The 25,883-nt window shown below is 46.5% G+C and overlaps 1 protein-coding gene across 5 annotated transcripts; it reads right to left on the reverse strand.

Moving 5' to 3' along the window:
* Positions 1-1,885: 1,885 nt before the first annotated feature.
* Positions 1,886-25,883, reverse strand: UPK1B (uroplakin 1B). 5 transcript variants are annotated; one of them, XM_061365570.1, is made up of 11 exons: positions 25,746-25,883; positions 24,727-24,969; positions 24,411-24,473; positions 23,657-23,781; positions 7,732-7,816; positions 6,999-7,199; positions 5,379-5,453; positions 4,549-4,671; positions 4,086-4,265; positions 3,265-3,348; positions 1,886-2,630 (listed from the first exon to the last, which is right to left on the reverse strand). In XM_061365570.1, exons 5-11 carry the CDS (start codon positions 7,795-7,797, stop codon positions 2,580-2,582), a joined length of 780 nt encoding a protein of 259 aa, XP_061221554.1. In that variant the 5' UTR covers positions 7,798-7,816; positions 23,657-23,781; positions 24,411-24,473; positions 24,727-24,969; positions 25,746-25,883; the 3' UTR covers positions 1,886-2,579. The 5 variants fall into 5 exon arrangements, with proteins under 5 accessions (XP_061221554.1, XP_061221551.1, XP_061221553.1 ...); XM_061365567.1 differs by lacking the exon at positions 23,657-23,781; XM_061365569.1 differs by lacking the exon at positions 23,657-23,781 and having other exon boundaries at positions 24,727-24,866; positions 25,746-25,852.

The following is a 25,883-nucleotide window of genomic DNA, read 5'->3' on the forward strand; positions in this document are numbered from 1 at the left end:
TTTCACAAGCATGCTCAACATTCTGCCATCAGTCCAGTCCTTTTCTTCCTCCTCTGTTCAGGTGGATAAAACCGGACTTTTCTGGATGCACTGGGGCACGCTTGGCTCTCCTGCATAGATCCACCATTGCCAGGGTCAATCACAGCTTTTGTGTTTTAAGGACATAAATCACAAAGTGCAACGTGAGGGAAAAGCTTAACAAGCAGAAAGCAAAGTGAGGAACCGAAACTTCATTAGCTTAAGCTGCTGTTTATGCAATAGGTCAATGGTATCATTTGCAACTGGTTGGAGCAGTTAATACTGCAACTTTTTGCAGCTGATCGTGCAAAACCTCTTTGAAAAGTAATGTAAAAGAAATAATCTCGGTTCCTCTTCTGCAAAGTCTTGCAGCATTTTCTCTACGTTGAGAGCAGTGCTATCATCATACAACAGTTAGATGCATCGGGAAGCAAGAGACCTCTGGATCTGAAGCAAAATACCAGAGGAGGAACACACTACTTGACATTGCCTGCTTCTGTGGTCCTAAAGTCATATCTCCAGCCATATCCATATGCAGAAGGCCTTACTAGTCCCACAGCCAGTCAATGCACCCACTGGAGTTCCAGAAATAATTTGGGCAAGAGAACTTTAAACAGGAAAGCAGCTATCCATGAAGGGTGCCATGATTGAGGAGGTATTGGAGGGGTTTGGTCAAGCAAGGACAGAGGAACTGTGCCTGCACTGGTCCTTCCTTCCCCATTTCTCTTCTCACTGCTGTTATGGTTGATGCAGATTTGGAGTTGTGGCAAGTAGCAGAGAAACCAGTCTTTGCTACTGCTGCCTAACTTAGGCAGACAGTGGTTCCCTTTAGACTTCTTTAGGTTTAGGTATTGCTGTAGCTTATACAGCAACATACACAGAAAAATCCTCTACCACCAGACTCCTCCCCAAACACCCTGAGCCCACTGACATGCACAGTCCACACACTATCAGTGCCTTGAGTCTCACAAAACAGTGCTGACGACTAATTTCCTTATGGAAATTGCTAATAGTGGCGCATCCCCAGGACAGTCACCATGCCACTGAACCAGTGAAGTGGCTGATCCATGGGATGTTCCTTTCTGAAGGCACACTCATAGAGAGAAACCCTTCTATGCTGCAGGGGCCTAGACCTTCCTCAAGCTATTCACCCTCACAGCTGCCTCTTTCTCTGCCCCAGCAGCCTAGCAAGGAGCTATTCAGCTATAGAGATTCTGCAGCACCATGCATAGTGGCACGCTGATTTTCAGGATACAGGATTTTAAAGCCTGCCTTTGCAGTGCCCCACATGTCCCAGATACAGACATTTTCCATTTTCCCTTCCCAAACTCATATAATAAAATATAAAGCAAGAGAAAGATTTCACTTCCACTTCTTTTTAATTGGTGTTTTGGTGAATATACAAAAACAAAGAATCAAGGCTGATGGCCAGTGTGAGGACTTGAACCAGTGCACCTTTGGAAGAGGCTTCACCTTAAAACGCTCTATACAGGAGCATATTTCACATGACACATGTAACTATTGAAGTGTTTACTAGGAAAGACACCAGATCAGTCTGGGCCAAAGTAAACAGCCTCTGTTGAGCAGAGCAAGAACTGTAGCTGCTGATGCAAGGACTGGATTTGGTTCAGTGAGCTCCTTGCTTGCATTATTCACAGGAGTTATTCCTTGTCATTATTTACCTTTTGTTCTACCCGATCTGGGTATGAAGGAGAAGTACATAGGGGATGTGACCATACACAGGTAGGTAGCTGAAGCAAGAAGCGTGGTAACCTAAGGGCTTGAGACAGCCACTTTCACAAAGCCAACTACAGCACAGGTCCCCACTTACTCTGCATGAATCTTGTGTAAAGTACATAAGAGTTTTTTTGAAGCAAGTGGAGCTTCTCCTGGACTGGCACTTCTGAGGGCAGGAGCACATGCAGTGGTTCCATCAGTGACAGGAGGCAGGCTTGGATTTAGGGCTTAACGAGCAGCAGATTTTTTATCCCTGACATTGCTTTACTGCTGCCACACTTAAACTCTTTGAGAATCTGCCTTATTCTAAGGCAAGGGGTGACAGAGACCAGGAACAGAAGCTGAACAATAAGATAGATTAGAGAGGTCTGCACTTTTCTCCCTTGCAGCATCTGTCTTTATTGGTCACAGGAGGTTACAGCTTTGCTCACATAGCCCTTGCTGGAGCCTTTAGCATTATGAGTTACATTCAACATAGTTTTAGAGAGACGTTTTTCTGAAGCAAATGTGTATGGACATTTTCCTTTCTGATGGTATCATAGAGCAAATCAGATCACTTCTTAATCTGATGCTCCAAGGATTTCTTGCACAAGGATTGTGCCTCAGCCAGGAGGCATTAAGGCTGGAGAACAAGGGGCAAATAAGGAACAAGAAGATTCTTTCCTGGACTTATCAGCAATATGTGTCAAGTTTTTAGAGGGCAAAAGTGTATATGGGAGAGGTAGTGGGAAAACTTCAAATCCTCCATGGCACAAGGGAAATGGAGCAGGAGACAAATGCTGTTTCACATGGTGCTCCAGGGCAGCGCTGAGGAAACCGGGCCTTCAGTAGTCAATTCTGCTCCAGAAGAACATGGTACCAAGGAGGACGAAGAACTGAAATGACAAGACCACTGGGTTTCTCTGCTCCCCTTTTTCCTTCTCCCCACCTCTCCCCCAGCCCCATTTGGTCCTATTGGTAGGAGAAAGCAACAGAAATTCTTGATAAGCCAAGTCTGTTCAGGCAGAGGAAGCTTAAAGCTTTTAATCTGCACAGAAGTTTCACAGTGAACAAAGAAGGCATGTGCAGCCATAACTACTTGAGTGGATCACTCAGCTTGTTGGGGATTATCCGTCATGAAGCTGCTGCACCCTGAGTACTTAGAACACTCGTACAAAGTCTTTGAACTACAAACTGAATTATCTGTCATGACTGCTGTTTAGATGATCCAATACCTTTCACAAACAAGTACCTGCAAGCTGTGTTGGCTGTGTTGCATTACTGAGGTGGCCGCAAGCCACAAAAGGCTGGAAGGCCATCTAGCTCCTCACATTGTGGAAGCCAGAATGGAGTGGAACTCGCAAATGTAGCCCTGTCAGTGAAACAGGCTACAAGCAAATTGGTGACGAAAGAATAACTATAATCTACAGCCCCTTTAAATGAGTCAGCCCTGTCATCCACCTCCACCCAATTGGGTGTGGATTAGAAAGAAAAGAGAAGCGGAAATAGAGGCAAATATTAAGTACTCACAGTCCAGCAGAGGATGGCAAAACCAAACCAGGCAACACCCCAGGCTTGTGTGTTTACAGGCCCAGAAATAGCGTCATAACAACCCTGTAAGACAACCGTGAATGGATGAATCAGCAGCAGCTCTGAGCTTGTGTCACAGGGAGACGAGATTATCCACCTGTGAGGGAGACTGAGGTGACAGGCTCCTCTCCTACTGCAGCTTGGGTAGCTCATAAGGTCTCAAGAAGACAAGCTGGAGCTACATTGCTTATTGATAACTTGCAGATAGAGTACTGTTTCTAGTTTCAAATACAAAGTAGGCCCATCTCAGACACTTCAAGGACTGGCACTCCTGTGCTATCCACTTGCCAAGTATATATACATAACCAAACTTAGCCAACACAGAGCTGACCTCCAGAAGCAAGAAGCTGTAAGCAAATTTGGAAGCTTGAACACCTTCTAGAAATGCTTACTAGTGTGGCAGTTGATGCTCGTGACCCATAAGACTGAACAGGACAAGCTTGTCTACTGAAAAGTTCTACCTTGAGGAGGAGAGCTATTGACTTGCTCACTTATACTGTGTGCACTAAACTTTGGACTAAGTTTGATTTAGCTGCTGTCCATCTACATGTTGGAGGTGTCAGTTCTTACTGATGGCATTAGGCAAGTTTTCTTAATAGCTCTCTCTCCATAAGGAAAGCCTTTTTACAACCTATCCTGGGTTCAGCAACATGGATACTACAGGTGTTGCTTCTCCTCCAGAAAGCTTCTGAACACCTTCCCTTCCAGCAAGGTGGTTTTGACCAACGTATGTTAACTGTGAAAAGCTGAGAGGATCTTACGTTGCTGTTATAGTAGCCAGGGACTCCAAGCTTGCAGCCATCGAGGTTGGTGGGTGACCCTTGGTCATCCAAAACACAGCAGTTGCGTGGCCAAGGGTAGTCAGCATCATTGTGAGTGGCGCGGAAGGCGGACGTGTACTCCTGCCAGTCGGAGGGGCCATGCACCCCGCAGCACTGGTTCTGCAGGGCAAGAGAAGGGAATGGTCTTTATGGGAGCAGGTCAAAGCCCTCCACACGGCTGGTTAGGCATTAACCACAGATTTATAGTGGACATTTCTGGAGTGCCTGCATTTGACAGTCTGCCATCTGATAAACGAGCAAAGCAGGGAGGGTGGCAGGACTTTCTCTAAGGTTCAAGGCAGATGCCGTCCTCTTTCATTACTGAGTGGCCCCAAGGAGGCCTTGAAATTCCAGGGCTGCAGAGGATTTAGCAATTAGTGAGATATTTCTGTGTTATTATTACCTGAACCATGATTTTATCCCATGTATCTGTGACTCCATCAATCATCCATTTGTCATTGTTATTGTCTGGCTCTGACTTCTTATACCTCTCCAGCATTTGCTTCAGGAAGAGATTTGGAGTGAGCTATAGAAAAACAAACCCAAACGGTGAAGACTGCAGAAACTATTTGAATAAGTGACCATGTAAAGCAAATACAGTGTTATTTGGGGTGGGTTTGTTTGCTTATTTCAGTGTCTTCCTGGAGAACAGGAATGCTGCTTCTCTCCCAGTTTTACATAAAGAGCAGGATTTGAAGCAGAGGAGCAACAAAGACATAGATCTTGAGCATGACTCTTAAACAGGCTCTACCAGATGTTGTATCACAGGAGATGTGCAGAATATAGGGGTTACATTTGATATGTTGCTTGGAACTATAGCACCACAAGTAATTTCCCTCCCTACCAATATCTCCAACAACCCACATAATCTTTCCCTCACCAGTAACACTGCCTAGGGCAATGTTGAAGATTTGTCTTCTGCATATATGATAACTAAACAATGCATCGATGATTCAGCTAATTCACACTGGTATTTCCTTAACTACAAGGTTGCAAATGTTTTAAAGTGTTAAAAATAAAGCTATTTTAAAAAGAACAAAGTAATTTCCTTGATTAGAATAATAATGTCGGAGAGTTTCTTCGTGGGGTCTTATTTTATCTCAGCAGTTCTCTGCATTTACACTGTACCACCATACCAGCCATTTACTACACTGAAAGGGACCACTGTGTGCTGTGGAACTGCAACATTACCCAATGTGGCTTGCAAGAATACTTGAGGAAAGAAATACTCACAAAGTCCCTGTGAGTCGCTGCTGTGATGCAAGAAGCCATTTCAAATGCATAAGTGATCAGCATCAGAATGATGTACTGTGGGAGACAGACAGCAGAGTTAGGGGGAACAGCTAAGCAGTCTTTTCAAGATTAAGCATGAAACTAATCTGAAAAGTCTTTTTCAACCTAGTTGATTCTATGATTCTACAATTTAAGGCAGCAGAGGCCAGGCTATCCTACCTTCAGTCCTCTATATGCCCTGAACATTCATGTAGCCCTTCTCTTCTGCTTTCTTGAAGGTGTATGACTGGGCTTGTTCTACCTCTCCCAGACAAGATCTCATCAGCAGCTCATGGCATTAATATCACCCTGCCTTCATGGAAAATGTTTTGTCTGATATGCCCTAGAATAACGTTTGCCCTTTTCTTTGTTGCATCTCTTTAGCGACTTATGCTTGTGCGATGTCTCCTCCTTCCTCTTCCACTTGCCAGCTATAAGATTTTTAGCAAGAAGCCATTCACTCCTATCAGGAGAGCTCCTACTTTGGAGAAGCAGAAGGTGCAATTTAGGGTGTCTTTCAGATCCTCCTGATTTTGCATCGTGAGATTTCCTCAGCATTGGTACTATGCGAACAAAGATCTTTCATGAAAATAGATCCTTCATGAAAAATATCCTGACGATCAGCTTAGAGTCTATTCACTGTTTCTCTTCCCTTCTCAGCACAATCCCTTTAACCTTTCCGATTTTCCTCTTCGTGTTCTCATGTCTCTATTTCTCCTTCCACTATTTACAATGTTCTTCTTGGATTCAAGCCATTTATTTCCTTCTTACCCCGGCTTCTGCCCCTTGTACTCTCTCCTGTACCACAGCCTTGGGTTTCAGACAAGACACCAAAATTCAGACGTAAGAGAATTCTCTTCCCTCGTTTGTTTGCTGGCCAGTTCATGGCACAAGATTTCAGATCTCTAAGTGTCTCTTGGTTAAAACAGCCTGCCATCCCACATTAATCCAAGAGAGAGCCGATTCCAGAGGTTTCGGCTCTACCCTTCATTAATGAAAGCACCAATCACTGCCAACCTAAGGGACTAAGAGATAAATTGTACAGAGATTTGTTCACACCTTAACATTGTTCTTGGCTTAGCCAAAGCTCTCTGTCCCCACCCCTGTAATTTCTGCCTGCCTGCTGATGTCTAGTGTTCTCAACTGAACCCTTATTTGGTATACTAACACATACTAATGCCTTGTACAGAAGTGATTACTTATCAGCTCCTTAACTGAACGGTGTAGGACAGCTGAAAGTCAGTAACTGGTGGGGAGAAAGAAGAATCTAAACCACATCCCAGCTACATCTGATTGCACAAGTGCTTCTGCATTGCTTCAGGGCAAGGTCAGAGTCAAGCCAGTCAGCTTAAACCTCCATTGTGGCTGCCACCATTCATTCCCTCAGCCTGATTTAGGATTTTCTCAAGCACGTGTCCTCACCATGTGGGACACTAAGCCATGATAAAGAAGAACCTTTGGCTCCCTACCACTAGTAGAAGCTGTCTTTGCTCAACGTGTGATTACTAAGGTGAGCAGGGAAACTAAGGCAGCATTTTGTCAGTTTGCAGCAATTAGGTAGGCAAACATTGCCACACTTACCACAAGCAGCAAGGTCTTGTTGGACTTAATGACTCCAACGATACCAAGGATAGACAGAACAAAGAGTGCAAAGCCAACAAAGATGCCAATCCAGGCAGCAGCATAGATGTCATCGTTTTCTGTGGCTTCCAGCAGAGGGTAGAGACCATGGGGATCAGACACAAAGAAAATGCACTCTGCTGTCAGGGCAATGCCGCACATCTGAAAAGTGCAAGTTCAGGAAATCCATTAAATGGAGCTTCCCCAAAGAAATAGAAGAGATAGAAAAAGATGGAGACCTCTTTTCTTTCATTCAACTTCCTGTCAAACAGGAGCTACTCAACTCCTCCTCTGCCCAGCTCTACAATATCTTGTATTGGGCCTTCACAGAAGAGATGCAGACAAAACTCAGCCAGCCTAGACCTCAGAGACCAGACCTAGGATTTGAGGATGTTAAGAATCAACAGAACCTTTCCCATCACTATATGGATGGAGGTGGCTGGGAAGATGTTGGTCAGCAGCAAGAGATTTTCACCTAGAACTCATGTTGGTCTTGTGGATCAGCCCCTGCTGTCCCCTCACCACCCAACTCATGAGCTAACAGAGCTCTCCTTTACCCCTCCTCTCATGCTTTACTGGTGTACTTATGTGTAGAATTAACGTATGAAGAAGGATTTCATGGCTGGGAACTGCTGTTTTAAGAAGTGTCATACTAGAAGGAAGCCTCCACCCATACTTGTTCCACTTCACTTACCCCAATGACCACATTCCCAAAGACTAATAGACCCTGTAAGATGCGTATGCCATCACTTTTTGCCATCCTCAGTTCTTCATGCAACCTGGGAAAATCCAAAGACAGTCTTCAGTTAGACCAGTATAATAGGCTTCACTCAGAAATAGATATTATCCCTAAGGAGAAGGACAGGCAGAACCTGCCAGCCTTTCTGTACACCTCCCAACCCTTGCTTCATAGCAGCTACAGAGGAGAAACTTCCCCAGGTGTGAAACCGGTAACTCAAACTCCCTTTGAGGTTTGAGCTACAGAAGATTGGGACCACTCAGGGACAGTATCTTTGGCTTCCTTTTGGGTAGGGTTTTCATCACCACAACAGCACCTATGCAGATATCAGCCCATGGAGTTGCATTTCCATCTGGTTAGAAACACCAGCTACACACAGATGAACAGTGGACAAGTTCAGTGCCTTCATCTTGCTTCTCTTCCAGAGGAGCTGGCTTTATCCAAGGATGTGCTGTACACCCTCCTGGCTGTTAATTTTGGCCGGCACTACCAACAGGACCAAACTAGCAACCACAGTGCTTTAGCAGTACCCTACACATGTAACTACAGCACACAGCTTGGCAACAACTTAGTGTAAGAGTAGCCCCATCTCCCACCCATGCCAGGAACTAGAGCTGAGACACCCATTCCCAGTCAGGTGCAAGGGAGGGATGGAGCAGCTTAGGCTGCAGCTGGCTCATGGGACCCAGGCCAAATAGCATTCCCAGCAAATTCCTGAGAGTGCTATATCCTGCAGGCTGCGGCCAGGCACCCCACATTGAATTCACCCCCTTCCACAAGGAGCAGCATAAAGGCACTAGTCAGAGGTGTCAGACCTCTTGGAGAAACAAGCCCAGATGCCAGCGCCAACCAAGTCCTTCTTTCAAAGGGATGGAGCACATGTGTGCATGGAGGCGGGGGGGGAAACCCAATCCCAAGACAGTTGCATTTGCTGGGTGGTTAAGAAAATACAAGCTGTGAAAGAAAAGCTAAAGTGGGCTTGACTTGAGCAGACCAAAGGACAAGCAGCTTGAACAGCCGGAGTATCTGCACTAGTGCCTCCTCTTGCTGGGGTTACTGACCCAGGGGAGACATCTCCAGTGCTCTCCCCATTATACAAACAGAAGACCACATAAATGTTTTCCCATGATAATGGGACTGGGGATGGCCATTATTTCCAAGGTGAGAAGACATTTGTATTCCTAGCCAAGCCTTTGGAGGCCAGCCTAAGATGCCTGAAGCTGTATTGCTCTGTATCTGAAAATGACAGGCTCACAACTTCAACTGAAGCTTTGTCCCTAACAAACTTGTTCACCAGCCAGCATGCTCAGGGGGGAACAAAGAACAGCCTTGCAGGTCAAATCTTGGTTTGGGCAATGTCTGGTTACCTGTGATCTACAATACAACACTGTGGAGTCTGCCAAACCTGAGATGGATGGTGGTCCTCTACTCATCTTGAAGCTGGGGACACCATTGCCTGGTTCATGGATCTTTTGCTGCAAACTCAAGAGAATTTCAAAAAGCCTTTACTTATTGCTAACTAAGAGACACCCCAAGTCAGAGGTCAGTCCAAAAAGCAAGGAAATCTTCCCTGTTTGAATGCAGGCATGTGAACCCTGACTACTACATGGAAAAGCAGGTGAAGACAGCAGGACTGAGTGTGCCATGTGGCTAGCACGACAGATCACAACAAGAGTGATTACCAAACCCACAACCCTTTCCTTAACATTGCAGAAAGCTCTTTCTCCCTCCCTTTTTCTCCTACAGACCCCCCTGCAGTGTAACAACACCTTGTATGTGGGCTGTCCACCCACTCCATGTGCTTTCTTCCCCACAGGCTGGCCTTCTTCTCCTCCCTGGCAGGCAGGACCTGGTTCACTCTTCCCTTTCGTTGGGCAGGTATTAATGCAGTCACACCAGTCCAAGTTAGCAAACCTCTTGTCCTGGGGCAATCCCATCTCCTAGGCTACTGTAGCTGGGAGGAAAGCTGCACACAGTCCCCATCACACAGATATCAGCTGGATGGTGACAAGCTTCTAAGGAGCTTAAGGCATTCAAGTACCTTACTTATATCCAGTGGAATTGTGGGGTGGGGGAAGCAGAGTCCAAGAAGAGGAAAAGGGAAGGAAGAGCCTTTAATGTAGATCTAACAATACACACTGTAATAGATCTGGGTCTTTCCATGGGCTGCCTGCTCCTTATGACTCTGAGCTAAGCTGTGTTAAGCAAGAGCATCTCGCACAGTACTTGGTACATGAGGCAAACCCTGGCTGGCTTGCCCAAGGCGAGCTGCATGCAGGTATGACTCTCATCCACCCTTGGGTGTGACAAGAGTTGAAGTCCTCCTCCCATCCCCCGAGCGACAGGAACCAGCAGCTCCTGCCTGCGGACACTGATCAGTTGGGAGGTGCAGAAGACTTCCTTGAGGCTGGTTGGGATCAGTTTTGCCACTCAAATACAGTTTCCTGGGGGCTTCTGGGAAACCCCTGAGAAAATCAGAGCTTTGGATGCAGTCGTTATCCAGAATCTGCACTCAAGAAGGTGACCAGTTCCTGGGATTTCAGCCTCGAACTTGCATGGACCTAGTGTTCCTCAGCACATCTTGTGTACCTTGTAATTAAGTCATAATCCGTCTAGTTCCCAGGTATTCAGTTATCACTGCCACACACTTTGCTCCATGCTACAAGCAGCTCTGGAAAGATGTCTGTTGATCCCATTGTACCAGGAAAACCTCTGTCCCTCCTCAAGCACATAGTTCTTCATCTTCCCGATGCCCTGGTCAGAACTCAGACTCCAGCATCTCCCCTATTCTCTCCCCTCAAACCCTCAATGCACTCTTGATGCCCATAAAGGTCCAGCTGAGCTCATCAGAGCCCAGGAGCAGCAGTAGCCCTCTTTCCCCCTATTCCTCCACAAGTTGCACAGGATCTGTTATTTTCATGCCCTTGTAGCTTTCTTGATCTCTCCTCCCTTCCTCTGCTCAGAGTGGCTCTGCATGATATGCAGCAGAACTTTGGGAGCTGAAAGGGACTCTCCTTTCTGCAGAGACTTGTATTTTAGGTGACAGCCCTAGTTAAGCTCTCAAAGGAAGCCCTGCACATGGCAGTTCCTGGATTCAAGCAGGATTCAGTCTCTGTTGTTCATCCCTCACATGCATTGGGATTGTTGATATTTTGAAGCTTCCACACTCTTTCTGCAGAGTGGGACAGGTTTTCAATAGCCTTAGAGGTGAATGCCGCCTGCTTAGCTTAGTCCTACTCCATCTCCATCCAAAAAACCTTAGTGGGTAAGAACTGGTTTGGCATTGTCCCATGCAGAAGTGGGTTGCATTTTGAATACTTTGTGTTTTGTATCAGTTTTCATGGTGGTATCACAGCACTGTGACTAAGGAGTGTCCAAAAACAACCCTGTGAGCATCATTTGTCTCTGCACCCTGCTTATGGAGGTCACAGCACATCAAAGGGACTTAACAGGGGCTCCCCTCTGCTTCAGCGCCCCTGTGCAGGGCGTTGCATTCACCTCCTTGTGTAAGGAGGCAGAGACAAGGGCCACATTTGTTTTATTACTCATGTGCTCCACACACCTTGGCTGATGGGTTCCACTCCACTCGAGCGCAACTAAACAAACCCATCCAACGGCAGAAACCTCATCCCGCACCCACCTGGGCCCCACACCTCCTGCCCCTTGTGCTCAGCTGCAGAGCATGTTTCTACAGGCAGGAGCAAGATGAGGCTGGGGCACTGATGGAGGGAAGCCAGTGGGGTGGAACTGCTGCCGGAGGTGCTGTGCCAGCATTGGTGCCCATGCCAGTGCCATGGGAAGCCTCTGTGAGACACAGACCTGACCTGCTCTAGACACTGATGCACAGAGGGGCCAAACAGCAATAATAAACCTTCCTTTCCCCCCCTGGTTGTTTTAGCAGAAAATGTATCTATTAAAGGGCTTAAAGAGAAGATAATTTCCAAGTGCCTGGGCCATCTTCAGGGTTACACAGTTTTAAAGAGGATGCAATTAAATATGCTATTGACGAGTTGCTTGGACACTGCTGTAAGAAGCCAAATGCTTTACAAGTGTCGATTCATCACTTGTTTACCTATTGGAAAGCAAACAGCTCCAGAGCATACAACCCCACACATTCCTTCTGCCCTGCCGGACTTCCCCCGTTGCTCTACCTGTATCAAAATGCAGCCACCTCTGACAGAGAAGGGCTTGTGCACTAGGAGTCAAGCACGCTCAGGAAAGGAAGAGCCAGCCAATTATTCTGTGCTACCAGGGGAGAAAAATAAAGCAAAACCAAAGCTCGGCATCAAGCAGGGGTCAGAAACTAATTAAGTTTCCTTTTGAGAAAGATTGCTGTGAAATGAAGCCTGTGTGAATGGTGGAGTGGCTGGTAAATCATCATCAAGCATAATTACCTGGGAAATAGAGCTGGGAGGTAGGTTTTTCCTCTCTCCCTTATTAGATCAGCACAGCCAAAACAAGCTGAGTGGGGTTTTTTTTGCCTTTCCTATTTTCACAAGTGAAGGGGAATGACAGGGATCATCTTTCCCTGCAACAATTCCTGCTTTTTTTACACTCCTTGCAACACATTTAATTTTCCCATTCCCTTCTCCCCAGTCTTTAGGAGAGAAAATATGAAACAGATTAAAAGAGCCGTAGAGAAGACAAAGCCTGAGGTAAGAAGGATGAAATATATTATCTTCTGCAGTTAACCTTATCCAGGTACCAGACTCCCACATACTAAACACAGCCCAGGGGTTAAAATACCAAACATTAAACCTTAAAAGACTCCTTTCCTCCTAACAGACACTTACAGCTCATTGAGAGGAAGACGATGACCAAAGCAAAGCACTCACCCCTCTCTTCTTGTGATGCTTCCCAACAGCAACCCCGACCCACCTCCAGAGCTGAAAAAGCCCCTTTTCTCACCCCTCCACTGGGCTTTAAAGAGCCCGGATGGCTTGAGGAAAGTGCTTTGTGATTGGTAGGGTGCCCATCACATGAGGAAAACTATTTTTTTCTAGCCAAACCTGTTCGCCAGTGCCTCTGGGACCGGAGGGTGTCTCTGTGATCCTTAGATCGTATCGGAATGCCGTCGTGCTGAAAGCACAACGCTCCAAAAATGTCTATTATTACACTCTCCAAAGGGTGGGTGAGTGACTCACCTGTACGAGACACTTGAACTTTAAAGAGGATGGGCAAGTTGGAAGGACGTAAGTGCAAGTATTAGGATTGCTGGAGTGCTACTTGAACGTGGGTATAAGAAGAATGGGCTGACGAGGAAAAAAGAAAGTGTAAAATAATGCCAGTGTTTTCATTTCATTACGTTGCATGGGGAAAATCCAGTGGGTTGGGTTGGATCCATTTTCATTTCATTTAGGTTGGGATTTTCTTTGGAAACAGAAGTGTAGGCGTTGGCTACCCTGCAAGACAACTGTGGAGAACATGGAAAGTGGGGAGACTATTGCATTTCCTTGGCAGTTTTAACACATTCAGGCTTCTTAAGACAGAGCAAAGTCAAGCATAGACATATTTAATATACGCCATGTATTAATTGGCCTGTAATGAACTGAGAGGGGCTAAGGCTGAGGCACACAGCAGAAAAGTAACGTCTCTCACCTTCTTCTCCCTCACTGATTCCTCTACAGGTCTGCCAAAAGCCATAATTCACATTACTGGAGCCTTGAGCACATCTCTGGCAGAAGTGCAGGTGGTTGTGCTTGGGGTTCTTCATCTGCTGGTGCAAAAACCAGCCAAACGAATAATGGCCTTAGGAAGGGTGATGTTTCTAGAGCCCTTCATAAGTCAAAAGCAAAAGTCAGAAGAATATCTATATATCTCCTTGGTAGCCATCGTTGTAACTATCTTGTGGGAAATCAGTGAGAACTTTTTATGGATCTCCTTGGTATTTGGAGACAACTGAAGAGAGATCCAGCTCTCCTGTAAGATCCCTATGAGATTTCACCCTGGCTTTTGGCATTTCCAGCTCCATGAGGTATCACAGCAATATGCAAAAGAGGATATAGCCATTGCAGCCAACCTGATCGAGTAGACAGGGACAATAAGCTTGTCATTTGGGTGTTCAAGAGTAAGGGTGCAGATTTGTCTGGATGTAAATAACTCAGACCTGTTTGCCCATTGTTTGTGCTCCCTACAACACGTGATGTCTATTTCAGTGCATTCACCACCCCATCTTTTGACAGCCGTGGTGTGGCTGAGACTATGAGCTTGCATGAACGCATGTGCAGAGCAGAGCATCAGAGACTTGAACAAGGGCATGCAGTGGGGTGACCAACCATGCAGTGGGAAGCCCAAGTGCCACCATGGGTACTTCCAGTGAGGTGCCTGTGGCTGCTTTAGCCTCCCCTGTAGGTCTGTGCTTGCGCTGGCATACTTCAGACGATCTGTGGCAACACCTCTATATAACAGACCCATACATCTGTGCAAGCTCTTGCACTTCCAAAAGTTACAGACTCAAGAGTGCACACCCATTCCCCCTCACAGAGCCATATGTACATACACACACATGCACATATACAAATCCATTAATATATGTGCTTTCCTCACATGTATCCACACATAGATCCACATGCACCTCTGTTTATATGTGAGTTAAAGGCAAAGTGCTGGCTCAGGAGTGAAGACACGCTGCGATCTGGGGTTTCACTAGAGGAACAGTCAGATGCTGAGGCCACAGCCTGGCCCATTTTCAGATGGGGGTGTAAAATGAGATTTCTCAGGAGCTCTGCTGCTTAACTATAGCAATGTGCTCTGTGTATGACAGGGCAATGTGAGAACACGCCTGTCACAAAGTATGCTGTGCTTTCTCAGAATTGGCAGGTTGGGGATGCTGGAGGATGCCCAAAGTGAGAATAAAGATGCTGAAAAGGGCTGATGAGATGCTGTGGGCAATTCCAATGGGCTGGCCCTGCTCCTACTCTAAGAATACCCTTCCTATATAGTTTGATTTTTTTCTTCATAAAATAATGGTTTAAGAATGTGAGAGGGAGGAATTAGGGAGGGACGAAGCACACAGGGAGGAAATAGAGGTCACGGCCAAAGCAGCAGGGTCCCAGGTGTCATTCCTGTGACTGCCTCATGCCAGCATCACGAAGGAACCACTCCCATCCATGAACAGGAGGCTCCTAACTGCATTCGCAGTGCTGCATGGGAAGATCAGATCTCACAGTTAGGAAATCCCACATCCGAGCAGCGTGGCTGCAGTGTTGGCCAAGCTCATACAAGACCCATGCACATTCAGCTGGATGCACATTGTTTGGTCGCAGGGGGAGGACGGTTTGGATGATGGTTCCTGCAGCACACAGCAGCAGGGCAGAGCATCACTGCTGGGAATGCATCCGAGCATCCCTACCACAGCACGCCGCACAAGCGTTGCCCATGAGGGCACCTTTCAAGGCAGAGTCCCATCCTCACCACCACGGTCAGTGACCTCTCCCTGACCAGCCCCAATTCCTGCCTGCCCTCCGGCTTCACTCCCGCATTCCCAGGAGGGCTGCAAACAGCTGCTTCCCCCTCCGCAGTTCAATCTTCCTTCCCTCGGCCAGATTTGGGGCTCAGGCTCATGCCTGCCACCCAGACCCTCCATGTGCCATGGCCAGGGGCCAGCTCCTCCATGGAGGAGAAGGGAATTCCTCATGGATGCCTTCTCTCCTGTCTCAGTGCATCCACACGGGGGGGTGAGGATGTGAGCCATGGGGGACAGATGTCCCTTGGGTTTGCAGCTGGCCTGGCTTCAAGCCAGCCTTGCCTGCTGCCTCCTGAGCCACGTCCTGGCTTTTGCTACAGCTGCCTCCCCCTTTATAGAGCATTTTTGCCCTTTCTTTGCCACTTCTATAGCTCTCAGCCTCAAGAGAGAGGAGTAACTGCAGGGTGTGGAGGATAAACAAGTGAACACCACCTAGGGAGATCAGGGGAGAGCAGCCCTGTGCCTGAAATTGTTTACCAAACAGTGCTGAGTGTGGGGAGACAAATGGCATACCGTTAGCAACGACCATGGGCTAATTATAGTGGGTTAGGATAAACCACAGGGTCCCTGGGCTAGGTCTGCAAACATATAGCCTGAAAAAGCAGGACTGTATGTATATATTTAGTATAACGTGGAATGCAGTAAGTAGCTTCTTTCTAAAACTTCATGTACCTTGGTGAAGAGCAGTACAGAAAGCTCAGATACAGGCACCTTTGTGATGCTGGTAATCCTGGGATTTGCATTTGGCAATGCATAATCCACCCTTAAACATGGCATTGCACTCTCCATTCCTAAGAAGACTGCCATAAAGCTCACTTTCTGTGGTTCTATGATTCTCTCAAAGATTGGGGTTTCTTAATCTTTTGGGGAAGGAGAGGGATACACCTTTTTTATCCTCGTTTTGTAAGGTGGATTTATTCATGAGCTTATAATCGTGGCTGTATGTTGGTGTTGTTAAGACTTGCAATTTTGGGTGTCTCCATTAAGCCCAAGCTACTGGAATCATGCGATAGCATGAAAATCTGTACTTTGAGCCTTTCAGAAAGGACTGTTTCTTCTCCTCACAGGCAGCAAGGATGAAGAACTTGGAGGAAGCTGCTCTGTCTGGTAAAGAACTGGGTTAAGGCAGGGAACTGCTTCCCCCTGAAAATTCCACTGCTCATAGTGGAATCTGCACATGTGGTAAAGGCAGTAACAAATGAAATCTCTGTACCCCACTGTTAACAATCAGGCCACTGCTGTGGCTCCCTTTCTCAGTGGTTGCAACCCAGAAGCTTAGAGGAATAGTGGATGTTCATAAAGGTTAACCTCTGCTGGCTGCTACTGCTGTTGAATAATGAAGACCCTCAGGCTGCCTTCTTGTACACATTGAGAGAGATTTGGGCTCTAAATCTTACCCTGAGGATGCCTCTTTTCCTTTGCTGGCTACAAAGGAAACTCATAGGAGAGCATCTTCACAGGCCTGAGGCCAACTTCTGCAAGGGAACACCTAGACCAAAAGATCTGCATCTTCGAGCTGATCTCACCTTGGCCTTGCAGCAACCCACAGGTCACATATTTGTATGTGCAGGGACCAGAAGATAAGCACAGAGGAGCCTGGGGGGAGCGGGAGGTCAAACCCTGCCCTGGTTCTCCTCCCACCATGGACATTCTCCAGGCAGGGGAGGGGAGCCAAGCCCTTCAAGAGTGGCGTTGCCCAGCCAACACCCTTGATGGCGTAAAAAGGGTCAGTAAATGGGACGTGGCTTCCCCTTGAATCTCATTGTGAGATGAGGGCAGGCGAGCTCACTCTGAATGGGAGCCTGACCACATGGAAGGCTCACAGGAGGCTAGAAACGTCACGTTACCTGAGATCTTACAAAATACATTCAGGACATAAGACTTTTGAGAAGACAGAAACTTTCTGCTTGTGTTTTAGATAGCTCCTTTAAAAAGCTGACAATGTCCAGAGAAGGTCTGCTTAGAAAGTATCTCTGTATTGTTATTTTGAGAGCTTTCTGGCCTCTGGAATACTGCATATGTCAGTGTCAATATATTTATTAGGATGTGGTCCTGTCTCCTAACTGGCCTTGCCACTGTGATGAACTTTTGGTGCTGGTGGTTCAGTTGAATTTCATATAACACACTGGGAACAAGCTGTTCTGTCTGGACCTAGTGACTGCATTGCTCTTGCTGATGGTTAAAACTCTCTCCTCCAAGATCCCCTGCGTCAGTCACAAGCCACAACATGGTAGAAAGAAGATGTCTTGTTTGGGCACCTTTACTACTTTGTTTGCAAGGGGGCAAACAAATTTGCTCATATTAATTGTTCCAGCTCATTATTAAAAGGTACCTGGGGATAACTCATCCCCCCCAAATCCATACTGCTTCCCTCCTCTGCGTTAGCTGCTTCTGGTGTGGGAGGCTGTAGCACGCTGGCAGCAGAGCACTGCCATCTACATACGCTTGCCTGTCACTATCCACTTTCCAACATGCTGCAAGGCAAGTGCTGCAAGCATATGTCTCATCTCCACCATCCATCTTGCCATAGGGATGGAGCATCAAAGAGAAAGAGAGAGGACAGTCAAGCTACAGCCTTATCGCAAGAACCTCAGCAGCCAGAGGAAAGGGGAATAGCAAAGGGGTGTTGGCTGGTGCAATGTTTAGGGGCACTGGGATGGAAATAAATAGCATGTGTGTCTTGGCCAAGTTTATAGTACCCATGGGGTGACAGCCTATGCTTTGGCAAGGGTGTGGTTGATGTCTCACACACATGACTCATTGCTTTGATAGAACTGTAGGCATTGTCCAATGCTCTTCCTCTCAAACGCTCTTCTAAGGTTTCAGTAAGGACCTGGAAACTTTCCTGAGAAGCCTCTGAGACTCGGACCCTGTCATGTACCTGGGGTTTGACCCACTCAGACCTGTACCTATCCGTAACTGGGTTTTGGTTTCAGGTGCGAGATGGACGCATCCAGTCGTTTTACATGGACCTTTTCTCCTTTACTCCATGGCTGGACGTACACTCTTTGGAGTTAGCCTCCCTGCCTCTTACTAGACTTTAGAGAAGACTCAGCCGGTCTGTGCTGCCCTCTCATGGGCACACATGGGAAAGGTTAAGTTTCACCCTCCTTTTTCTTCAAGATGCTTTTTAACCTACTACTCCAGCGCCGTTTTTCAGCAGGAGTTCTGAAAAGACAGGAAGGCTTATGGACAACTGCTAAGGTACCTATGAAAGGTGCCTTAGACAATTAATTCTTCATATAACTGTGCTGGAGCCTGCTCAGCTCTTAACTTTTGTGAGGAGCTTTGCTCTTCATTTGAAAACATTTAGACATCTAATAGGGCAAAAAGTAGGGAGCTGTTGCTCCCAACAGCAGGTGAGCTTCTCCCATATACACTCCTATCTGCCACGTCAAACACATATCAGCATGATGGCATCATACCATGGTCAAGGAGTCTCTCAAGATAGCTCTGTTATGCTACCGTGGTTTCAAACAACAGGACCAAAAGCTGGGTTTTCCAATAGGCAGTACTTGGTTTCAGTACTGTGGGGATCCAGCACACTGCCCTTCCCTGCAGCTCCTTGCAAAGAGGCAGGATATTATGCCAGACCAAAGGGGATGCTTAAACAAGAGTGGGATAGAGCAGGCATCGCTCTGCTCTTCAAAGGGACTCCTGTGGTGTTCATGGTGTTTGTGCAACCTGGAGACACTGTTAAAAGTTGGCTCTCTGATCACTTGCCTGCATTTAATATACCCTTCTCCCTGATGTCTACTCATGTCCAACACCAGAAGCTACTCAAGGTGGGAACTGGTTTGCTTCAAGGGCTGGTATGATATGCCTTTTTCCCAGTAACAAACAACTGTGTTGTTCCACATGTCTTCACTCACTTCTGTTTCCTGTTTTATACTAGAAGCTGAAGGATGGGAAGGAGGAAGGTCGGAGGTGACCTCTTGTTCTTACAAACTCCCTAGCCCTAATCCTGTCTCCTAGTTTGTAGGAAGAATTAAGTGTGATTCCAAATAAGATATTTGCCTTAAGGGCTTGTAAGTTTACAGTGAAGCTTTTATGGACAGCATAAACTGGGTGCTGCACTCCCTCAGTTACAATGCCCACCTTTTTACTTGTGAACTGTGCTAGATATCTGTGCACCTTCACAAGTCTGGCTCTATGTAGCCTCATATTCCTCCATCTCTTGCCACTTTAATGAGTGACAATGAACAAAAGGCTCATTTTGGTCTCAAATTAAATAACACCACACACACAAAAAAGTGAGCCCATCTCATAGTGTGTTTCTTCTCTGGTATTATGTCACTGCAGTTTAGGAATTGAGATTAAAGCCTTAAGGGAGAAAGGAAGAGCCACTCCAGTCATTCACACCAGCTCTTTCTAATACAGATCAACTACTGCGGTGCCTGCAGTCAATTCCCAGTCTTGAATTATGTATATATTATGTGTATAGTATGTGTAGGGATTGCTTTGCCTAACTTCAGCTGCTCAGCAGTGACATTCCAGCCCACTACCTTTCCCCAGGAGAAGAGGCAAGTGACTGTTCATCCAACCCATGTCACCTCAGCAACACAAAGTTCCCCCTTTCAGTTGTTTATGTTGAGGCATGGCCTTTTTGATGCTGCTACAACAATGCTTTCCCTGAAGGCAGTCCCAAAACAGAAATGCAGCCATGTGTATTGATGCCTGACCTTAAGGGAATGTTTCTTCTTCTATGTTTCATCTGGCTCAAAGAATGGTTAAGAGAAGCTTTTCCTTGAATACAACTGAAGGCATGTCAGATGGGGTTTGATCAATCTGCTCTGAAGTATTCCCTTTCTAAGAACTCCCACATTCTCCAGTCATCAGCTTGAGCTCTTTCTTGAGCCTTGTCAGGCTTTACAAACAAGTGGTTAATTTCTTCCATTTCAGACGCGGAAGCCCTGAATAGTTGTTGCTGCCTACTTTGAGTTTCACATGCTTGTGAAACTTTGAAATCAATGGCATTAAACTAACTTCAAGTTGGTGTTATTTAGCAATGATTCATACCCAGTGAGTCACAATGAAATGTCTCATGCTGTAAGTAGCTGGCCATTGAAGAGCTATCTTGCTTGTGCCCTCCACCTAACTAAGAAGCAGAGCAGGGTCTGTGTGAACTTTTCAAAGGCTCTTTAATCAGCAGTTACAACATCATTTTGTTTCTCATTGGTTAGCAGCAGTACACAGGCAACTTAAGTATTGCTCAGGGCATCTGAGACATTTTAAGCTCCATACAGATGTGGCAGAAAAAGAAATGGATGTTTTGATCCAAGACATGGTGACTACACTTTCATTCTGGTTGGCTCTTCTGCACCCTGCTTCTGGGTGAGTACAACACAAAGGGTGTGTGCACCATAACACCATGCTCTTCGGCAGCTGAACTGGATGTCACACTTCTGTGACAGTCCATGGATCAACAAAATAATCTTGCCTGTGAAAATACTCCACTTTCTCAGTGCCCAGCTTAAACTATGGAGGAAACATCCTTGGGAATTACTGAGTACCTCCAACCTCCCCACCTCCCACTCCATGACCTACCCCTGTCCATTAGAAGCACGCAGCCATACACAGGTGTGGACAAGAAACCCAAACCAGCCTTTTAGAAAGAATGCACTTCAGTGCACAGGCATCTCCCTGGTGGAGAGGAGAAAGAACAAACAACAGATGTTAGTCACGTTGCTTAGCACACTACTGGAGGGCATTCAAATATACTGTGACTAGTGTGCTATAAGGACTTATATGGAATAGTTTCAGTTAGACACAATGAACTGTTAATTCCTTTGGAGCACCCAAGGCAAGAAATTTAACGACAGTTTAATGTCACGTTGACAAATGTCCACTTATGAAGAAGAAACACGGATCCAGTGGTTTGGGAAAGAGATTATGGAAAAGGCACTGTCACTTTGAAATTAAGACTACGATAAATGTCTCCATTTAAAATCTAATCTTTCTCCTTTTCTTCACCACAGAAAAGCCTTCATACACACCAACAGTGTGGTGCATTAGTGCCTTCATGTGAGGTAGAATTTTTCTAGAGAGGCCCTCAGTGACATGGGTTAGTGATGGTCTTGGCAGTCCTGGGGTAACGGTTGGACTTGATGGTCTTCACAGATCCTATGATTCTAAGGTGTATTTATCAGCAAAACTGAAGCAAATCAACAAGGACAGCTCTGTGTCACTGGTTTAAACACAATAATCTGCACACCTGCTGCAGGATGCTTTTTAGTTGTCATAAAATTGAGGTCCTGGACTTTTTTCCTTGGAAAAAAAATGCACTTCAAAATACAAACAAATCATCTTAGAGGCCTGAGAAACAGAGAAGGCAGTTGCTCTCTCTTATGTGCACTGGAAGGACTTCTTGCTACCACTCAGCAACTTTGTCAGTGTGAGATAAGGTGGTCAGCCCACCAAAGGAAGATTTTGGTCCTGAGATTGCTGAGGAGCACTGGGTAGGGCCTCTCTTGCAAAAGAAGACTGCTTTCAGCTCACTTCAACTTATCTGACAGAGAAATTAAGGATCTTTCCTTGCGTAACTCCCTTAATGCTGAAAGGAGGTTGAAGGCATACACCTATAGTCCCAGAATATGTTACAAGTCAACAGGTTTTCATAAGTAAAAGAGAACAACAGTTCTCAGTACCTGTAATACATAAAATACAGTACACAAATGATAGAAACAGGAAATTCACAGCTAAACCTGTACCCCAAAGCACCCTAATCCTGTTCCACCACAAAATTCAAAGACACGCCAACTTCTCCATCTCTTGTGACAACATGCTGACAAGTGACCATACACATGAGAAGTCTTCTGCCACTGTCTCCATCTTCCATGCATTTCCTGGTTTACAGGCCTGAAATAGCACTTCCCTTACATTCACAGTGCACGTATGCACATGGCTGTCTATAAATTCCTGATCAAAAATATATTAGGTTGAAAAACAAGCTGTCTCTCAGTTTCATTCAGTGTCCAATTCTTCCAGGTGCTGAAGTAGGGCTTTCAAAAGCATCTCACTGCTCCACATGTCAAAGTCTCCATCAAACCTCTTATAAAACCCATGAAGACCTTAATTGAATCTTTAGACTCACAATAACCTTGAAAACCTTTTTGCCCTGTGAGTGACAGGGGTGCTTACCTGTCTCTAAACTGGGAACACATGAGTTAACTTATCCTGTTTGAGAACCTTAGACTGAAAGGCAGCTCTTCTTAGACACAGAATTTGCATGCCAAATGCTTGCTTCTGTTTTCCCCAGACTTTTTGGGCCCAAGCTCTGCTGTGGAGTATCACACAACCTAATCATCAGACTTTTAGCTGAAAATAGATAGATGGGAGATAAGTTTCTATGGTGCTCTCTTCATAGCCATAGAGACAGTCATTTGGGAATACACTACCATCCGTCATGAAATTAGAGCACTTGCCTAAAAAAAGAGAAAAGTCTGTAGTGACAAAAGACTCCCTGGCATCTACTGCACATACACATTAAATGCAGCCAAAATAACAGTATGCTCTGCTGCACATTTTCAATAATCTTCAGGCAAGAGACAAGAAAGACAGAGTTTCTTTAAGGGTAGAAACAGTCACTGGGGAAGTATGAAAATGAAGACTGTGTTTTGAGACTCCAAAGCCGTTCAGCTGACACGTTTGCAAAGTGTACCTTGACTCTGAATCCTCTGGGCTGCCAGAACTTGGTTTTGGTTTGTTTCGTTTTATTCACCTCCCACATTCCTGAGCAGTAATGTCTTCTGAAGCCACAGAGCGTGCAGGCAACTGTTGCTTTACTGTTCTGGTTATCAAAATAGACACTGTACTTGCAATGATACAAGCAGGCTAACCCCCAAAAGCAGGGATGGTTAAGGGTAAGGCAGCTGTGCCCAGTGTGTGGAAGAAGCAGACAGACAGCTTTTTGCATCAGAGGAATTTTGGGTGCAGTGAGAAAGCCACAGACCCAGCCTCCCAAAGTGTTAGATGGGCACTTGCGCTGCTGCATAGCTGGAGACAGTAAGCCAGCAATGCAGCATGAAAAAGGAGAGGACTGTGGGTCATCCAGGGCTGCTTTTTAGTTCTACTGGCTTTTATGCTTCCGTTGTCTGTGCTGTGAGGCTTCTCTGGATGGAAGACCAAAGTCTGGGCATGACCCAAATGTGGAATTTATGTATTTGTATGCAGAGACTGCATAGGAGTTCAGCAGACCTGCCTCCTTGAGATGTGCAATATGTGCATGCAGGTCCGTGCACATTGTAGGATTAGGGTTTGGGCATCCAAACCAATACTTGGTTTCAGGATTTAACCCCAAAGGGAAGCATAATGACACAGAACAGAAAAATCAGGAGTCAGAGACAGAAGCAGACCTGTTCCAAGTTACTGCCAATGATTATAGGAGCAAGGTGATATGAAGGCCCCGGGCAATACCATAATAACAAGGTCAGTAGCGGCCAAAAGATTCACAGGACCTCTTCCAGAAACATCTCATCTTCGTCCTCCTCCAACATTCCCTCTGATGTGCCTGCCTCCCTGGCACTTATCATAGACTGCACCTGAGCAAAAGGAAAAGGGTCATTCGGGAGCCTATTTCCTTACCACTGGTGCCCAGAACTGACCTTGTCATTCCCCTGCAGGTTCTGCATTCAGTACAGCACAGCAAGGTGCTCCCCCTGACTGACTAGAGAGCAGTGAAGGAAAAGACTCTCTTTCTCTGCTCTTTCCTCTAACCTCCTCCTTTCCCCATGGAGCTCCCCACAATTCTAACTAACCCCTAGACTACTGCCTCACTCCACTGACCGAATTTCCTGTATTTTAATTTAATGTTGCAGGATCAGCAGACAGATCTCCTAAATAAGGATGTATGATATATCCCAGTGTGGAATAGAGGGAGATAAAAAAGGGTCACCAGGGACACAGAGGGGCCTTATCTCTGTCCCTAAGCTTCCTTCACATCTCAGGTAGCAATCATCCAGATTCTTCCACCCTCCTATACCTCTCCTCCCCCTCCTTTTAGAGCACATGTGGTCCCTTTCACCCTGGGCACTCTGCTCCTGCCCTGTGCTTCTCTTCATCTCAGACAGGGCAGACATGGAGTGAGAAAAATAGTCATGGGTGGACCACGTACCTTTCTGCTGTGGCCCTAACAAGAGAGTCCCCACCGAGCCTCAGCAAGGCACCATACCTGAGCCAACATGAACTGCAAGGGGTCATCGGGCTTCTCGTACACCAGTTTTTCTGTGATCTCCTGAGACAGACAGAAGGAAAGAAGAATTGATCTGTGGGCAGATGTGGTCTGCATTTCTGCTTCAACACTGGCATCTCTTTCACCCTCCAAAGATGGTCAGGAGCCCTTTTTCTACTGTATTTCTTAGGTTTACACCTAAGAAAGCACAGGGCAAGGAGAGATCCAGGGAAGGGATAATTTAGTCCAAGCTAACATTAGGCCAAACTTCTCAAGCCAGCCTCTGGAAAGAGGAGAAGGGAAAGAGAAATTTCACCTGAAATATCTTCTGGATTTTGTGTTTCTCCATGTACTTAACAGAGACTTCAAAGGGGTCTTCGTACACCTTTGGCTGGTCCGAAGTTTCACACATAGAGGATGTGGGAAAATCAGTGCCAGGTGACCGGTCCTGAGAAGCTGGTAGTGAAGGTGGGGATTCAGCTACAGGTGCCCGGTCCTTAGATGTTCCAGCAGCTGGCGGTGTGCTAGATTCCTCCATTTCAGATTCAGCATGACCTTGCTGAAGTATTTAACAGGTAAAGAACAAAAAGTGTTTTAAATGCGTAGCCCCACAGGCCAGATACATCCCATTACTGCACCTTTCTGTTGCAGCCCCTCTTAGAGCAAGCACTAATAGGCTTTAATTTATATCTGCCCTTTGCCCATGAGCGTAGGAGCTTCATTTAAACTCACTGAAGCCCAAGCCTTAGACACGGTCTGAGCGACACAGTGGGTGTAAAAGTGCTGATCCTCACTTGCTCACTGCTTTACTTCAAATCACAGAACCAAACAGGTTGGAAAAGACCTTTAAGACCATCAAATCCAACCGTTCCCCAGCACTGACAAGGCCACCACTAACCCATGGCACTTGAGGACCTTCTCTACACAGTGTATGAACACTTCCAGGGATGGCGACTCCAGCAGTGACCTGGGCAGCCTGTTCCAATACCTGAGCACCCTTTGGGGAAGGAATTGATCCTCATCTCCAGTCTAAACCTCTCCTGATGCCGCTTGAGGCTGTTACCTGTTGCCCTAGGGACACACTGTGTGTATATTGCACCCTCCCTGGGGCAGAGGAGGCAGAAGCCACATCAGCCACTCGCTGCTGTTGGGGTTCCGGTTGCAGCCGCATCACCTGAAGCAGGGTGCAGGGGGGCAGGCCGCATGCCCCGCACCCTTCCCTGCTACTGGGAAAGGGGGTGTTCTGCCTGCGGAATTGATCCCCGTGCCTGGAGCCACCTCCGCCCGCCCTCCCCAGCCCCGGGCTCTCCGCGGCAGGGCAGGGTTGCGCTTCACCTACCCCCGGCGCCGGCCTCTTGTGCCGCTCGTCGCTTGCCGTAGGCGAAGGAGGAGGCGGAAGACGCCGAAGCGGTTGCCAGGGAAACCGCCGGCCTTTGTCTGCGGCAGGCGGGTGCTGCCGGGGTCACGTGGGCA

Source organism: Neopsephotus bourkii, unplaced genomic scaffold (assembly GCF_033783945.1).
Source record: "Neopsephotus bourkii isolate Nb327-2 ecotype Australia unplaced genomic scaffold, CSIRO-AGI_Nbou_v1 NB_1287, whole genome shotgun sequence".
NCBI lineage: Eukaryota > Metazoa > Chordata > Aves > Psittaciformes > Psittacidae > Neopsephotus > Neopsephotus bourkii.